Genomic DNA, 19,419 nt, shown 5'->3' on the forward strand with positions numbered 1-19,419 from the left:
ATAACCCATAGGCTGTAGAGGAGATTATACTGTTCACCTCCTGTATATAACCCATAGGTTGTAGAGGAGATTATACTGTTCACCTCCTGTATATAACCCATAGGCTTGTAGAGGAGATTATACTGTTCACCTCCTGTATATAACCCATAGGCTGTAGAGGAGATTATACTGTTCACCTCCTGTATATAACCCATAGGTTGTAGAGGAGATTATACTGTTCACCTCCTGTATATAACCCATAGGTTGTAGAGGAGATTATACTGTTCACCTCCTGTATATAACCCATAGGCTTGTAGAGGAGATTATACTGTTCACCTCCTGTATATAACCCATAGGCTGTAGAGGAGATTATACTGTTCACCTCCTGTATATAACCCATAGGCTGTAGAGGAGATTATACTGTTCACCTCCTGTATATAACCCATAGGTTGTAGAGGAGATTATACTGTTCACCTCCTGTATATAACCCATAGGCTGTAGAGGAGATTATACTGTTCACCTCCTGTATATAACCCATAGGCTGTAGAGGAGATTATACTGTTCACCTCCTGTATATAACCCATAGGCTGTAGAGAAGATTATACTGTTCACCTCCTGTATATAACCCATAGGCTGTAGAGAAGATTATACTGTTCACCTCCTGTATATAACCCATAGGTTGTAGAGGAGATTATACTGTTCACCTCCTGTATATAACCCATAGGCTGTAGAGGAGATTATACTGTTCACCTCCTGTATATAACCCATAGGTTGTAGAGGAGATTATACTGTTCACCTCCTGTATATAACCCATAGGCTGTAGAGGAGATTATACTGTTCACCTCCTGTATATAACCCATAGGTTGTAGAGGAGATTATACTGTTCACCTCCTGTATATAACCCATAGGTTGTAGAGGAGATTATACTGTTCACCTCCTGTATATAACCCATAGGCTGTAGAGGAGATTATACTTGTTCACCTCCTGTATATAACCCATAGGCTGTAGAGGAGATTATACTGTTCACCTCCTGTATATAACCCATAGGCTGTAGGATTATACTTCCCTTATAACCCATAGGCTGTAGAGGAGATTATACTGTTCACCTCCTGTATATAACCCATAGGCTGTAGAGGAGATTATACTGTTCACCTCCTGTATATAACCCATAGGCTGTAGAGGAGATTATACTGTTCACCTCCTGTATATAACCCATAGGCTGTAGAGGAGATTATACTGTTCACCTCCTGTATATAACCCATAGGTTGTAGAGGAGATTATACTGTTCACCTCCTGTATATAACCCATAGGTTGTAGAGGAGATTATACTGTTCCCCTCCTGTATATAACCCATAGGTTGTAGAGGAGATTATACTGTTCACCTCCTGTATATAACCCATAGGCTGTAGAGGAGATTATACTGTTCCCCTCCTGTATATAACCCATAGGTTGTAGAGGAGATTATACTGTTCACCTCCTGTATATAACCCATAGGCTGTAGAGGAGATTATACTGTTCACCTCCTGTATATAACCCATAGGTTGTAGATGAGATTATACTGTTCACCTCCTGTATATAACCCATAGGCTGTAGAGGAGATTAGACTGTTCCCCTCCTGTATATAACCCATAGGTTGTAGAGGAGATTATACTGTTCACCTCCTGTATATAACCCATAGGCTGTAGAGGAGATTATACTGTTCACCTAATGTATATAACCCATAGGCTGTAGAGGAGATTATACTGTTCACCTCCTGTATATAACCCATAGGTTGTAGAAGAGATTATACTGTTCACCTCCTGTATATAACCCATAGGCTGTAGAGGAGATTATACTGTTCCCCTCCTGTATATAACCCATAGGCTGTAGAGGAGATTATACTGTTCACCTCCTGTATATAACCCATAGGCTGTAGAGGAGATTATACTGTTCACCTCCTGTATATAACCCATAGGCTGTAGAGGAGATTATACTGTTCACCTCCTGTATATAACCCATAGGCTGTAGAGGAGATTATACTGTTCACCTCCTGTATATAACCCATAGGCTGTAGAGGAGATTATACTGTTCACCTCCTGTATATAACCCATAGGCTGTAGAGGAGATTATACTGTTCACCTCCTGTATATAACCCATAGGCTGTAGAGGATATTATACTGTTCACCTCCTGTATATAACCCATAGACTGTAGATGAGATTATACTGTTCACCTCCTGTATATAACCCATAGGCTGTAGAGGAGATTATACTGTTCACCTCCTGTATATAACCCATAGGCTGCAGAGGAGATTATACTGTTCACCTCCTGTATATAACCCATAGGCTGTAGAGGAGATTATACTGTTCACCTCCTGTATATAACCCATAGGCTGTAGAGGAGATTATACTGTTCACCTCCTGTATATAACCCATAGGCTGTAGAGGAGATTATACTGTTCACCTCCTGTATATAACCCATAGGCTGTAGAGAAGATTATACTGTTCACCTCCTGTATATAACCCATAGGCTGTAGAGAAGATTATACTGTTCACCTCCTGTATATAACCCATAGGCTGTAGAGAAGATTATACTGTTCACCTCCTGTATATAACCCATAGGTTGTAGAGGAGATTATACTGTTCACCTCCTGTATATAACCCATAGGCTGTAGAGGAGATTATACTGTTCACCTCCTGTATATAACCCATAGGCTGTAGAGGAGATTATACTGTTCACCTCCTGTATATAACCCATAGGCTGTAGAGGAGATTATACTGTTCACCTCCTGTATATAACCCATAGGCTGTAGAGGAGATTATACTGTTCACCTCCTGTATATAACCCATAGGTTGTAGAGGAGATTATACTGTTCACCTCCTGTATATAACCCATAGGCTGTAGAGGAGATTATACTGTTCACCTCCTGTATATAACCCATAGGTTGTAGAAGAGATTATACTGTTCACCTCCTGTATATAACCCATAGGTTGTAGAGGAGATTATACTGTTCACCTCCTGTATATAACCCATAGGTTGTAGAGGAGATTATACTGTTCCCCTCCTGTATATAACCCATAGGTTGTAGAGGAGATTATACTGTTCACCTCCTGTATATAACCCATAGGCTGTAGAGGAGATTATACTGTTCACCTCCTGTATATAACCCATAGGCTGTAGAGGAGATTATACTGTTCACCTCCTGTATATAACCCATAGGCTGTAGAGGAGATTATACTGTTCACCTCCTGTATATAACCCATAGGCTGTAGAGGAGATTATACTGTTCACCTCCTGTATATAACCCATAGGCTGTAGAGAAGATTATACTGTTCACCTCCTGTATATAACCCATAGGCTGTAGAGAAGATTATACTGTTCACCTCCTGTATATAACCCATAGGCTGTAGAGAAGATTATACTGTTCACCTCCTGTATATAACCCATAGGTTGTAGAGGAGATTATACTGTTCACCTCCTGTATATAACCCATAGGCTGTAGAGGAGATTATACTGTTCACCTCCTGTATATAACCCATAGGCTGTAGAGGAGATTATACTGTTCACCTCCTGTATATAACCCATAGGCTGTAGAGGAGATTATACTGTTCACCTCCTGTATATAACCCATAGGCTGTAGAGGAGATTATACTGTTCACCTCCTGTATATAACCCATAGGTTGTAGAGGAGATTATACTGTTCACCTCCTGTATATAACCCATAGGCTGTAGAGGAGATTATACTGTTCACCTCCTGTATATAACCCATAGGTTGTAGAAGAGATTATACTGTTCACCTCCTGTATATAACCCATAGGTTGTAGAGGAGATTATACTGTTCACCTCCTGTATATAACCCATAGGCTGTAGAGGAGATTATACTGTTCACCTCCTGTATATAACCCATAGGCTGTAGAGGAGATTATACTGTTCACCTCCTGTATATAACCCATAGGCTGTAGAGGAGATTATACTGTTCACCTCCTGTATATAACCCATAGGTTGTAGAGGAGATTATACTGTTCACCTCCTGTATATAACCCATAGGTTGTAGAGGAGATTATACTGTTCACCTCCTGTATATAACCCATAGGCTGTAGAGGAGATTATACTGTTCACCTCCTGTATATAACCCATAGGCTGTAGAGGAGATTATACTGTTCCCCTCCTGTATATAACCCATAGGCTGTAGAGGAGATTATACTGTTCACCTCCTGTATATAACCCATAGGTTGTAGAGGAGATTATACTGTTCACCTCCTGTATATAACCCATAGGCTGTAGAGGAGATTATACTGTTCACCTCCTGTATATAACCCATAGGCTGTAGAGGAGATTATACTGTTCACCTCCTGTATATAACCCATAGGCTGTAGAAGAGATTATAGTGTTCACCTCCTGTATATAACCCATAGGTTGTAGAGGAGATTATACTGTTCACCTCCTGTATATAACCCATAGGCTGTAGAGGAGATTATACTGTTCACCTCCTGTATATAACCCATAGGCTGTAGAGGAGATTATACTGTTCACCTCCTGTATATAACCCATAGGCTGTAGAGGAGATTATACTGTTCACCTCCTGTATATAACCCATAGGCTGTAGAGGAGATTATACTGTTCACCTCCTGTATATAACCCATAGGTTGTAGATGAGATTATACTGTTCACCTCCTGTATATAACCCATAGGTTGTAGATGAGATTATACTGTTCACCTCCTGTATATAACCCATAGGTTGTAGAGGAGATTATACTGTTCACCTCCTGTATATAACCCATAGGCTGTAGAGGAGATTATACTGTTCACCTCCTGTATATAACCCATAGGCTGTAGAGGAGATTATACTGTTCACCTCCTGTATATAACCCATAGGCTGTAGAGGAGATTATACTGTTCACCTCCTGTATATAACCCATAGGCTGTAGAGGAGATTATACTGTTCACCTCCTGTATATAACCCATAGGCTGTAGAGGAGATTATACTGTTCACCTCCTGTATATAACCCATAGGCTGTAGAGGAGATTATACTGTTCACCTCCTGTATATAACCCATAGGCTGTAGAGGAGATTATACTGTTCACCTCCTGTATATAACCCATAGGCTGTAGAGGAGATTATACTGTTCCCCTCCTGTATATAACCCATAGGCTGTAGAGGAGATTATACTGTTCACCTCCTGTATATAACCCATAGGCTGTAGAGGAGATTATACTGTTCACCTCCTGTATATAACCCATAGGCTGTAGAGGAGATTATACTGTTCACCTCCTGTATATAACCCATAGGTTGTAGAGGAGATTATACTGTTCACCTCCTGTATATAACCCATAGGCTGTAGAGGAGATTATACTGTTCACCTCCTGTATATAACCCATAGGTTGTAGATGAGATTATACTGTTCACCTCCTGTATATAACCCATAGGTTGTAGAGGAGATTATACTGTTCACCTCCTGTATATAACCCATAGGTTGTAGTGGAGATTATACTGTTCACCTACTGTATATAACCCATAGGTTGTAGAGGAGATTATACTGTTCACCTCCTGTATATAACCCATAGGTTGTAGTGGAGATTATACTGTTCACCTACTGTATATAACCCATAGGTTGTAGAGGAGATTATACTGTTCACCTCCTGTATATAACCCATAGGCTGTAGAGGAGATTATACTGTTCCCCTCCTGTATATAACCCATAGGCTGTAGAGGAGATTAGACTGTTCCCCTCCTGTATATAACCCATAGGTTGTAGAGGAGATTATACTGTTCACCCCCTGTATATAACCCATAGGCTGTAGAGGAGATTATACTGTTCCCCTACTGTATATAACCCATAGGTTGTAGAGGAGATTATACTGTTCCCCTCCTGTATATAACCCATAGGCTGTAGAGGAGATTATACTGTTCACCTCCTGTATATAACCCATAGGCTGTAGAGGAGATTATACTGTTCTCCTCCTGTATATAACCCATAGGCTGTAGAGGAGATTATACTGTTCACCTCCTGTATATAACCCATAGGTTGTAGAGGAGATTATACTGTTCACCTCCTGTATATAACCCATAGGCTGTAGAGGAGATTATACTGTTCCCCTCCTGTATATAACCCATAGGCTGTAGAGGAGATTATACTGTTCACCTCCTGTATATAATCCATATGCTGTAGAGGAGATTATACTGTTCACCTCCTGTATATAACCCATAGGCTGTAGAGGAGATTATACTGTTCACCTCCTGTATATAACCCATAGGCTGTAGAGGAGATTATACTGTTCACCTCCTGTATATAACCCATAGGCTGTAGAGGAGATTATACTGTTCACCTCCTGTATATAACCCATAGGCTGTAGAGGAGATTATACTGTTCACCTCCTGTATATAACCCATAGGCTGTAGAGGAGATTATACTGTTCACCTCCTGTATATAACCCATAGGCTGTAGAGGAGATTATACTGTTCACCTAATGTATATAACCCATAGGCTGTAGAGGAGATTATACTGTTCACCTCCTGTATATAACCCATAGGTTGTAGAAGAGATTATACTGTTCACCTCCTGTATATAACCCATAGGCTGTAGAGGAGATTATACTGTTCACCTCCTGTATATAACCCATAGGTTGTAGAGGAGATTATACTGTTCCCCTCCTGTATATAACCCATAGGTTGTAGAGGAGATTATACTGTTCACCTCCTGTATATAACCCATAGGGTGTAGAGGAGATTATACTGTTCACCTCCTGTATATAACCCATAGGCTGTAGAGGAGATTATACTGTTCACCTCCTGTATATAACCCATAGGCTGTAGAGGAGATTATACTGTTCACCTCCTGTATATAACCCATAGGTTGTAGAGGAGATTATACTGTTCACCTCCTGTATATAACCCATAGGCTGTAGAGGAGATTATACTGTTCACCCCCTGTATATAACCCATAGGCTGTAGAGGAGATTATACTGTTCCCCTCCTGTATATAACCCATAGGCTGTAGAGGAGATTATACTGTTCACCTCCTGTATATAACCCATAGGTTGTAGAGGAGATTATACTGTTCACCTCCTGTATATAACCCATAGGCTGTAGAGGAGATTATACTGTTCACCTCCTGTATATAACCCATAGGCTGTAGAGGAGATTATACTGTTCACCTCCTGTATATAACCCATAGGCTGTAGAGGAGATTATACTGTTCACCTCCTGTATATAACCCATAGGGTGTAGAGGAGATTATACTGTTCACCTCCTGTATATAACCCATAGGTTGTAGAGGAGATTATACTGTTCACCTCATGTATATAACCCATAGGCTGTAGAGTAGAATATACTGTTCCCCTCCTGTATATAACCCATAGGCTGTAGAGGAGATTATACTGTTCACCTCCTGTATATAACCCATAGGCTGTAGAGGAGATTATACTGTTCACCTCCTGTATATAACCCATAGGCTGTAGAGGAGATTATACTGTTCACCTCCTGTATATAACCCATAGGCTGTAGAAGAGATTATACTGTTCACCTCCTGTATATAACCCATAGGCTGTAGAGGAGATTATACTGTTCACCTCCTGTATATAACCCATAGGCTGTAGAGGAGATTATACTGTTCACCTCCTGTATATAACCATAGGCTGTAGAGGAGATTATACTGTTCACCTCCTGTATATAACCCATAGGCTGTAGAGAAGATTATACTGTTCACCTCCTGTATATAACCCATAGGTTGTAGAGAAGATTATACTGTTCACCTCCTGTATATAACCCATAGGTTGTAGAGAAGATTATACTGTTCACCTCCTGTATATAACCCATAGGTTGTAGAGGAGATTATACTGTTCCCCTCCTGTATATAACCCATAGGCTGTAGAGGAGATTATACTGTTCACCTCCTGTATATAACCCATAGGCTGTAGAGGAGATTATACTGTTCACCTCCTGTATATAACCCATAGGCTGTAGAGGAGATTATACTGTTCACCTCCTGTATATAACCCATAGGCTGTAGAGGAGATTATACTGTTCACCTCCTGTATATAACCCATAGGCTGTAGAGGAGATTATACTGTTCACCTCCTGTATATAACCCATAGGCTGTAGAGGAGATTATACTGTTCACCTCCTGTATATAACCCATAGGCTGTAGAGGAGATTATACTGTTCACCTCCTGTATATAACCCATAGGCTGTAGAGGAGATTATACTGTTCACCTCCTGTATATAACCCATAGGCTGTAGAGGAGATTATACTGTTCACCTCCTGTATATAACCCATAGGTTGTAGAGGAGATTATACTGTTCACCTCCTGTATATAACCCATAGGTTGTAGAGGAGATTATACTGTTCACCTCCTGTATATAACCCATAGGCTGTAGAGGAGATTATACTGTTCACCTCCTGTATATAACCCATAGGTTGTAGAGGAGATTATACTGTTCACCTCCTGTATATAACCCATAGGTTGTAGAGGAGATTATACTGTTCACCTCCTGTATATAACCCATAGGCTGTAGAGGAGATTATACTGTTCACCTCCTGTATATAACCCATAGGTTGTAGAGGAGATTATACTGTTCACCTCCTGTATATAACCCATAGGTTGTAGAGGAGATTATACTGTTCACCTCCTGTATATAACCCATATGCTGTAGAGGAGATTATACTGTTCACCTCCTGTATATAACCCATAGGTTGTAGAGGAGATTATACTGTTCACCTCCTGTATATAACCCATAGGCTGTAGAGGAGATTATACTGTTCACCTCCTGTATATAACCCATAGGCTGTAGAGGAGATTATACTGTTCCCCTCCTGTATATAACCCATATGCTGTAGAGGAGATTATACTGTTCACCTCCTGTATATAACCCATAGGCTGTAGAGGAGATTATACTGTTCACCTCCTGTATATAACCCATAGGCTGTAGAGGAGATTATACTGATCACCTCCTGTATATAACCCATAGGCTGTAGAGGAGATTATACTGTTCACCTCCTGTATATAACCCATAGGTTGTAGAGGAGATTATACTGTTCCCCTACTGTATATAACCCATAGGCTGTAGAGGAGATTATACTGTTCACCTCCTGTATATAACCCATAGGCTGTAGAGGAGATTATACTGTTCACCTCCTGTATATAACCCATAGGCTGTAGAGGAGATTATACTGTTCACCTCCTGTATATAACCCATAGGCGGTAGAGGAGATTATACTGTTCACCTCCTGTATATAACCCATAGGCTGTAGAGGAGATTATACTGTTCACCTCCTGTATATAACCCATAGGCTGTAGAGGAGATTATACTGATCACCTCCTGTATATAACCCATAGGCTGTAGAGGAGATTATACTGTTCACCTCCTGTATATAACCCATAGGTTGTAGAGGAGATTATACTGTTCACCTAATGTATATAACCCATAGGCTGTAGAGGAGATTATACTGTTCACCTCCTGTATATAACCCATAGGCTGTAGAGGAGATTATACTGATCACCTCCTGTATATAACCCATAGGCTGTAGAGGAGATTATACTGTTCACCTCCTGTATATAACCCATAGGTTGTAGAGGAGATTATACTGTTCACCTAATGTATATAACCCATAGGCTGTAGAGGAGATTATACTGTTCACCTCCTGTATATAACCCATAGGCTGTAGAGGAGATTATACTGTTCACCTCCTGTATATAACCCATAGGCTGTAGAGGAGATTATACTGTTCACCTCCTGTATATAACCCATAGGTTGTAGAGGAGATTATACTGTTCACCTCCTGTATATAACCCATAGGCTGTAGAGTAGAATATACTGTTCCCCTCCTGTATATAACCCATAGGTTGTAGTGGAGATTATACTGTTCACCTCCTGTATATAACCCATAGGCTGTAGAGGAGATTATACTGTTCACCTCCTGTATATAACCCATAGGCTGTAGAGGAGATTATACTGTTCACCTCCTGTATATAACCCATAGGCTGTAGAGGAGATTATACTGTTCCCCTCCTGTATATAACCCATATGCTGTAGAGGAGATTATACTGTTCACCTCCTGTATATAACCCATAGGCTGTAGAGGAGATTATACTGTTCACCTCCTGTATATAACCCATAGGTTGTAGAGGAGATTATACTGATCACCTCCTGTATATAACCCATAGGCTGTAGAGGAGATTATACTGTTCACCTCCTGTATATAACCCATAGGCTGTAGAGGAGATTATACTGATCACCTCCTGTATATAACCCATAGGCTGTAGAGGAGATTATACTGTTCACCTCCTGTATATAACCCATAGGTTGTAGAGGAGATTATACTGTTCACCTAATGTATATAACCCATAGGCTGTAGAGGAGATTATACTGTTCACCTCCTGTATATAACCCATAGGCTGTAGAGGAGATTATACTGATCACCTCCTGTATATAACCCATAGGCTGTAGAGGAGATTATACTGTTCACCTCCTGTATATAACCCATAGGTTGTAGAGGAGATTATACTGTTCCCCTACTGTATATAACCCATAGGCTGTAGAGGAGATTATACTGTTCACCTCCTGTATATAACCCATAGGCTGTAGAGGAGATTATACTGTTCACCTCCTGTATATAACCCATAGGCTGTAGAGGAGATTATACTGTTCACCTCCTGTATATAACCCATAGGCGGTAGAGGAGATTATACTGTTCACCTCCTGTATATAACCCATAGGCTGTAGAGGAGATTATACTGTTCACCTCCTGTATATAACCCATAGGCTGTAGAGGAGATTATACTGATCACCTCCTGTATATAACCCATAGGCTGTAGAGGAGATTATACTGTTCACCTCCTGTATATAACCCATAGGCTGTAGAGGAGATTATACTGTTCACCTCCTGTATATAACCCATAGGTTGTAGAGGAGATTATACTGTTCACCTAATGTATATAACCCATAGGCTGTAGAGGAGATTATACTGTTCACCTCCTGTATATAACCCATAGGCTGTAGAGGAGATTATACTGTTCACCTCCTGTATATAACCCATAGGCTGTAGAGGAGATTATACTGATCACCTCCTGTATATAACCCATAGGTTGTAGAGGAGATTATACTGTTCACCTCCTGTATATAACCATAGGCTGTAGAGGAGATTATACTGTTCACCTCCTGTATATAACCCATAGGCTGTAGAGGAGATTATACTGTTCACCTCCTGTATATAACCCATAGGCTGTAGAGGAGATTATACTGTTCACCTCCTGTATATAACCCATAGGTTGTAGAGGAGATTATACTGTTCACCTCCTGTATATAACCCATAGGTTGTAGAGGAGATTATACTGTTCACCTAATGTATATAACCCATAGGCTGTAGAGGAGATTATACTGTTCACCTCCTGTATATAACCCATAGGCTGTAGAGGAGATTATACTGTTCACCTCCTGTATATAACCCATAGGCTGTAGAGGAGATTATACTGTTCACCTCCTGTATATAACCCATAGGTTGTAGAGGAGATTATACTGTTCACCTAATGTATATAACCCATAGGCTGTAGAGGAGATTATACTGTTCACCTCCTGTATATAACCCATAGGCTGTAGAGGAGATTTTATCACAGACAGGAGGCTCGTATCAGATGCATATTCCTTCTTTATTTTGCCCAATAGCAGAAAGAAATGCAAGTGTTAACAACATAAAAAGAAAAAATGCTGGTAACTAGGTACCTAGCAACCATAGTGACTCCCCTTTCTCTCCTCCACCAATGACCATACACAGGGAGTCCTATATAAACTGGCTGCAGCTCCTCCTCCTCCTCTTTCTTTCTGCTCAGTAGCAGTGTGCATTCCAGATAAGTACTATAATTGTGATTCATTCTGTATTTCTAACTATATAGGACCGCTTCTTGCGGTCTCCCATATATCTTGACTACGGATATTGAGTTTCCAATAGGATTTTTTTCACTAACTTTCATACTTCTGTATAAATCTATACTATTCTGTCCTGCCTGGTGTCGGTACTGTAGACACCGGGCCCCCTCTGCGTTCCCTTTTAATACCTGTTCCCTCATTCCATATGCCTATTACCTGCCCCCTTCTGGTACGGCTTTCAGCTTACCGTTACCTCCCGTTGGGCCTGCGCCATTTTTTCCCCCACGTCGGCGCTTCTTCTTCGCCGCTGTTCTCGCGAGAGTCAGAGCGCGCGTCTCGCTCGCTCTAATTGGGGCGTGTCGCTGACGCGCGGCTCTCGCGGAGACAGGGGAGTGGAAGGAGTGGAGACGACTCCCGCTCTGGCTGCAGCGCAGAACGGGTTTTGACTGCCCGTTCGGCTGCAGTAGCACGGCGGTCTCGCGATTCTCCGGGTCGTGCGCTTCTCGGAAGCGCACGTCTCGCTGAGGACGCGGACATAGGCGCCCTTACTGCTGGCCCTAGTCCTCTCAAATCCCTTCGCCTCCGCACCACTGCCGGGGGCGGAGCTTATCGTACGCCTGTCTGCGCGAAATAGACAGGATTGTACACACATAGTATACATCCAGGTCTATAGGTAGATATCTGTATATATGCATATATGTATATAGTGCTTAGATATATGTATATATATATATATATATATCTATATAGGGTTATAACTACTTTTTTATTTATATATATAAAGTATAATACACTACTATACTTCAATTACACCAATTAACAGTCCCTGTTACCCCCTTTTGTCTTCACAGCCCCGTATTCTCCATATACTACTACTCACTATGTCTGTGCATAATGTGCCTACCCCCCTGGATGGTGCACCAACCCCCACTTTAGAGGCAGAGGTCCCCTCCTCTGATTTGCTACAGCAACTCACCAAATCAATGCACTCAGCCATTGCGTCTGCTATGTCAGCAGTCAACGCTAATATATCCCGCTCTGTCTCCCTGGCGCTGGCTGCGCCTCGCCAGGAGGAGACGACGGTGATTTCTGTCCCGCCCGCTGTGCCCCATGCTTCGACCCAGGTGCCCAGCCTTTTAAGACCCGGTAAGTCCAGCCGGAAGAGACGACATTGTTTGGACATACTTACCCGTCCCGTTGCCTTGTCAACTGAAGGAGACGGTGATTCACATTCTAAGACCTCAGTACCGCCTGAGGAAAAACATGTTGCGGTTATCAGACCCCCAGCCCACGGGGATTACATCAATAGTCGGGCTTCTCATGTCTCCAAACGAGTTAAACCTAACTCTTTCGTAGAGTTGTCGGAAGACGATTCTGACATGACGTCAGATCATCAGGGCACGGATTGGAGTGAGGACGACGAGAGCCTGGAGGAGGAGGCGGGCCCTTCCTCTGCCCCTGCTCCCCAGGCAGAACCCTCCGGAACCCCGGTGGACTCATTGGGCGTTCCCTTTTTTAACCCGGATGATATTACTCATCCTAGATCCGGGGAGTGGACACCTTCCCCCCAAGTGTCTAAGTACATTGAGACCTGGTTACGCAGATCGTTGGATCGCGCAAACCGCAGCAAATTGAGGGCGGAATGCCCAAGGCCATCTATTGGCAATAGTGTTGCGAAGACCCCCGACCTGGACCCCATCCTGGTCAGATATCTCCTCAAATCGGGGAAGAACCCCAAGAAGGGGATTGATAAGTCCTTCAAAGGGGTGCAGGACAAACTCCTGGACATTCTGGGTCCATTGACAAAGATCTTGGACATGTCCGAACAGGCGGTGGCTTCTGACGCCCCTGTAAATGCAGAGATCCTAAGGGGGTGGGCGTTGCGGGCAATCTGCCTGCTCGGCAACGCCAACACGGCCATGTCGGCGGAACGCCGTAGGTCTATCTTAATGCGCTTGGACCCTCAACTGACCCATCTGGCCTCTGATGAGCCGGGCCCGAGTGCAGAAGGTCTGCTCTTTGGCGAATCCTTCATAAAAAACATTAATAAATTTGTCGGGCTGTTCTCCAGCCTCGACAAGGCCCAATCCTCTCTGAAAAAGTCTTCGCAGGGGAAGGTTTTCAACAAGGCTGGAAGGGGTAGGGGTCGCCCTTCCAGCCGCGGTTCGTATTACCGACCCTACCATAGAGGAACTGTCCACTTCACACCAGACAGACAACACTATACACCCGCCCCACCTATGCAACCGGCTACCCCGTTCTTCCCGACCAGAGGTCGTCCATGGAGGACCCGAGGTTCCACACGTGGTTTCCCCAGAACCAGAGGCACAGGTGAGACTTTCTACCCCACTACCGGATGTACCGGTAGGGGGCCGTCTGATGTATTTTTTCCACGCTTGGTCCCGGATCACTTCAGACCCGTGGGTGCTACAGGTTGTGTCGGGTTACTGCATAGAATTCACATGCAATCCTGTACAGACCCATTGGCCAAGGGCCATTCAATTTACAGACGCGGACAGGGATCTGGTCCACGCGGAACTGTTGGAGCTAAACCAAAAGCGTGCCATCAGGGAAGTGCCTTGGAACACTCCGGGTTTTGTCAGCAACGTCTTCCTGGTCAAAAAGAAAGACGGCGGACACCGACCCGTGATAAACCTGCGCTACCTCAACGACTGCGTTGTCTACCGCCATTTCAAAATGGAGGGTATACATCTGCTCAGAGACCTGCTACAGCCGGGCGACTGGCTGGCAAAGGTAGATCTGAAGGATGCGTACCTTACGGTACCAATCCATCCCTCATGCACTCGATACCTGCAGTTTTGTTGGGAAGATCGCAAATGGGAGTTCACATGCCTCCCGTTCGGCCTCTCCTCGGCTCCGTGGTGTTTCACCAAACTGCTGAGACCGGCCATGGCGGTCCTCCGGAGTCGAGGTGTTCGGTTGATCGTCTACCTCGACGACATTTTGATCATGGCTCCTACATGCGTGCTGGCCAGGCGACATGTCCAGTGGACGGTTTCGCTCCTCATGGATTTAGGCTTTTTGGTCAACAGGAAGAAGTCGGTGTTGTCACCGGCGAGGAACTTGGAGTTTTTGGGCTTTCTGGTCGATACTCAGTCCGCCACTCTAAGTCTTCCGGTCAAGAAGTTGACCACCATACGCAAGGAGATTCGGAGTATCCTCCGCAGGACGAGGGTATCCTTGAAGGCTATCGCACGGATTGTCGGACTGCTGTCAGCGTCAGTCCAGGCGATTTTTCCGGCACCTTTACACTACCGGGCCCTGCAACGTCTAAAAATCAGACATTTGCAGGAGGGCCTATCGTACTCGGACGAGGTTCCGATATCTCTGGAAGCCAGGGAGGAACTCCTCTGGTGGCTCCAACATGTCCAGGATTGGAATGGGAAGACCATCTTCAATTCCAAACCAGACCTGGTGATGGAGTCGGACGCCAGTCTTTCCGGCTGGGGCGCTCGTTGCGGGACTTCCTCCACGGGAGGCAAATGGTCAGGGTCGGAGGCGCAGTTGCATATCAATTGCCTGGAACTCCTAGCGGGATCGTTCGCGCTCCGGAGTTTTGCATCCCACAGATCCGATTGTTGCATCCTGCTGCGTATGGACAACGTAGCGGCGGTGCAGTATATCAATCGACTGGGCGGAACGAAGTCGAAAATCCTCGCGGATTTGGCGACGGAGTTCTGGGATTTCTGTCTTCAACGGAACATTGTGTTGAAGGCGGAATACCTACCCGGGATTTCCAACTCCATTGCGGATTGGAATTCCAGATACCTCAGGGATTCCAGCGACTGGATGCTGGATCCGGTGGTGTTCCAGTCGATACAATCTTTGTGGGGGCCGTTGGCCGTGGATTTGTTTGCCTCTCGGCTCAATCGCCAATTGGAGATATTTTTCAGTTGGCGTCCGGACCCAGAGGCCGCAGCTACGGACGCGTTTCTTCAGCATTGGCCTCAAGGGATACTTTATGCCTTTCCGCCTTTCGCAATGATCCCAAGAGTACTGTGGCAGACGGAGAATCAGGAAGCGACTTTGGTGTTGATCACCCCTTGGTGGCCGACCCAATCGTGGTTTCCGCAGATCCTGGGTTTGGCCATGGACGTACCGAGACTATGTCCGAACATCCCTTCATTGTTGAAGGGCCCGAAAGGAGAATCACACCCCTTGATTCTTCTCGATCAGTTGCCACTGTTGGCGTGGCTGATTTCGGGTCATCGTCACTCGGGGGACGTATTTCGCAGACGGCTAGCAACCTCATTAACGAAGCATGGGCGCCGGGTACCAGATCGGCTTATCGATCTGCCTGGGGACTTTGGCTACGTTGGTGCACACGACGGGATTTGGATCCCGTTCGCGCCCCTCTAGCTGAAGTCATAAATTTTTTATCGGATTCTTTCGAAACGGGTAAGGCCTATCGCACTATCAATGTGTACAGGTCGGCCATTTCTGCGCACCATTCCCTGGTGGATGGTTTGCTGATCGGTCAACATCCCGTGATCTGTCGCCTCATGAGGGGGATTCGGTTTAGGAGACCGCCTTCCCCTCGTTATCAGTCGACTTGGGACGTTTCTCTCGTTTTACGGATGTTTGAGGAGTGGGACGACAATGATCAGCTATCATTGAAACACCTCTCCTTCAAGTTGACCATGTTGCTGTGTTTAATTTCGATAAAACGTATATCCGATGTGCGCGCCTTGGACGTGTCCAGGAGACAATTCGTCCCGGATGGAGTTAGGTTTTCGGTCTGCCGTCGGACGAAGACCGATCTGCGTTCGGTTTTTTACCCGTGTTTTCCGTCTCATCCAAAATTGTGTGTGGTACGTTGTCTCCGATCCTACGAGAATCGGACCGTACCGTTTCGTACGGGGCGCGATGCGCAACTGTTGATTTCGTTTTGTTCTCCGCACTTACCTGTTTCATCCCCTACGCTAGCACGGTGGGTGAAACAGACGATGACGCTGGCGGGGATCGATGTGTCCGTCTTTCTCGCCCACTCCACTAGGAGTGCTATGGCGACCAAGACTTTTCAGTCTGGAGGCTCGCTTGCTGACATTCTGAAGGCGGCCGATTGGTCGTCTGAAGATGTCTTTAAGACCTTCTACTTTAGACCTACTCAGCATGTGTCTATGTCAGTATTGTGATTGTATTGCATTGTATTATTATTGCTTTGAACATGCATCTGATACGAGCCTCCTGTCTGTGATAAAATTGAAGATTTTCCTAGTATTTTGACGGAAAATTTAGATTTTATAAAGACAGGAGGCGAGTATCATCCCTCCCATTGTACCCTACCCTATTCTATGGTATTCTTTTCTCTTTTTCAGGCTATTGAAGATTTTATCTTACACGTCGGTTTTACGGTTGGAGTTACTCGTTAGTAACATTGCTATCCATCGAACCTGCGATGTCCCGACGGACTCACCACGTTGATGTTGATGGAAGTTCCAGTGGATAGTTTGGAGATCCACGCGGTTAGCTCGGTTCCTGGTTGGGGAAATCTCCCAGTGCCCGAGAAGTGATGATCTGTTCCAGTAAAGAGGCTGCCTGAGATAAAGAAAGAGGAGGAGGAGGAGCTGCAGCCAGTTTATATAGGACTCCCTGTGTATGGTCATTGGTGGAGGAGAGAAAGGGGAGTCACTATGGTTGCTAGGTACCTAGTTACCAGCATTTTTTCTTTTTATGTTGTTAACACTTGCATTTCTTTCTGCTATTGGGCAAAATAAAGAAGGAATATGCATCTGATACTCGCCTCCTGTCTTTATAAAATCTAAATTTTCCGTCAAAATACTAGGAAAATCTTCAATTATACTGTTCACCTCCTGTATATAACCCATAGGCTGTAGAGGAGATTATACTGTTCACCTCCTGTATATAACCCATAGGCTGTAGAGGAGATTATACTGTTCACCTCCTGTATATAACCCATAGGCTGTAGAGGAGATTATAGTGTTCACCTCCTGTATATAACCCATAGGCTGTAGAGGAGATTATACTGTTCACCTCCTGTATATAACCCATAGGCTGTAGAGGAGATTATACTGTTAACCTCCTGTATATAACCCATAGGTTGTAGAGGAGATTATACTGTTCACCTCCTGTATATAACCCATAGGTTGTAGAGGAGATTATACTGTTCCCCTCCTGTATATAACCCATAGGTTGTAGAGGAGATTATACTGTTCCCCTCCTGTATATAACCCATAGGCTGTAGAGGAGATTATACTGTTCCCCTCCTGTATATAACCCATAGGTTGTAGAGGAGATTATACTGTTCACCTCATGTATATAACCCATAGGTTGTAGAGGAGATTATACTGTTCACCTCCTGTATATAACCCATAGGCTGTAGAGGAGATTATACTGTTCGCCTCCTGTATATAACCCATAGGCTGTAGAGGAGATTATACTGTTCACCTCCTGTATATAACCCATAGGCTGTAGAGGAGATTATACTGTTCCCCTCCTGTATATAACCCATAGGCTGTAGAGGAGATTATACTGTTCCCCTCCTGTATATAACCCATAGGCTGTAGAGGAGATTATACTGTTCACCTCCTGTATATAACCCATAGGTTGTAGAGGAGATTATACTGTTCACCTCCTGTATATAACCCATAGGCTGTAGTGGAGATTATACTGTTCACCTCCTGTATATAACCCATAGGTTGTAGAGGAGATTATACTGTTCCCCTCCTGTATATAACCCATAGGTTGTATAGGAGATTATACTGTTCACCTCCTGTATATAACCCATAGGTTGTAGAGGAGATTATACTGTTCCCCTCCTGTATATAACCCATAGGCTGTAGAGGAGATTATACTGTTCACCTCCTGTATATAACCCATAGGTTGTAGAGGAGATTATACTGTTCACCTCCTGTATATAACCCATAGGCTGTAGTTGAGATTATACTGTTCACCTCCTGTATATAACCCATAGGTTGTAGAGGAGATTATACTGTTCACCTCTTGTATATAACCCATAGGCTGTAGAGGAGATTATACTGTTCACCTCCTGTATATAACCCATAGATTGTAGAGGAGATTATACTGTTCACCTCTTTTATATAACCCATAGGTTGTAGAGGAGATTATACTGTTCACCTCCTGTATATAACCCATAGGCTGTAGAGGAGATTATACTGTTCACCTCCTGTATATAACCCATAGATTGTAGAGGAGATTATACTGTTCACCTCCTGTATATAACCCATAGGTTGTAGAGGAGATTATACTGTTCCCCTCCTGTATATAACCCATAGGCTGTAGAGGAGATTATACTGTTCACCTCCTGTATATAACCCATAGGCTGTAGAGGAGATTATACTGTTCACCTCCTGTATATAACCCATAGGCTGTAGAGGAGATTATACTGTTCACCTCCTGTATATAACCCATAGGGTGTAGAGGAGATTATACTGTTCCCCTCCTGTATATAACCCATAGGCTGTAGAGGAGATTATACTGTTCCCCTCCTGTATATAACCCATAGGCTGTAGAGGAGATTATACTGTTCACCTCCTGTATATAACCCATAGGTTGTAGAGGAGATTGTACTGTTCCCCTCCTGTATATAACCCATAGG

At 43.8% G+C, this 19,419-nt stretch overlaps 1 protein-coding gene across 1 annotated transcript in view; it reads left to right on the plus strand.

Moving 5' to 3' along the window:
- Positions 1-17,115, plus strand: part of LOC130291467 (uncharacterized) — a 40,642-nt gene extending 23,527 nt beyond the window's left edge. The window contains exon 3 of the mRNA XM_056540204.1: positions 12,671-17,115. Within this exon, the coding sequence (XP_056396179.1) occupies positions 12,671-16,975 (4,305 nt within the window). The 3' untranslated portion in view covers positions 16,976-17,115. The remainder of the gene's footprint in view (positions 1-12,670) is intronic.
- The last annotated feature ends 2,304 nt before the right edge of the window (positions 17,116-19,419 follow it).

The sequence above is a fragment of the Hyla sarda genome, chromosome 9, assembly GCF_029499605.1.
Source record: "Hyla sarda isolate aHylSar1 chromosome 9, aHylSar1.hap1, whole genome shotgun sequence".
NCBI lineage: Eukaryota > Metazoa > Chordata > Amphibia > Anura > Hylidae > Hyla > Hyla sarda.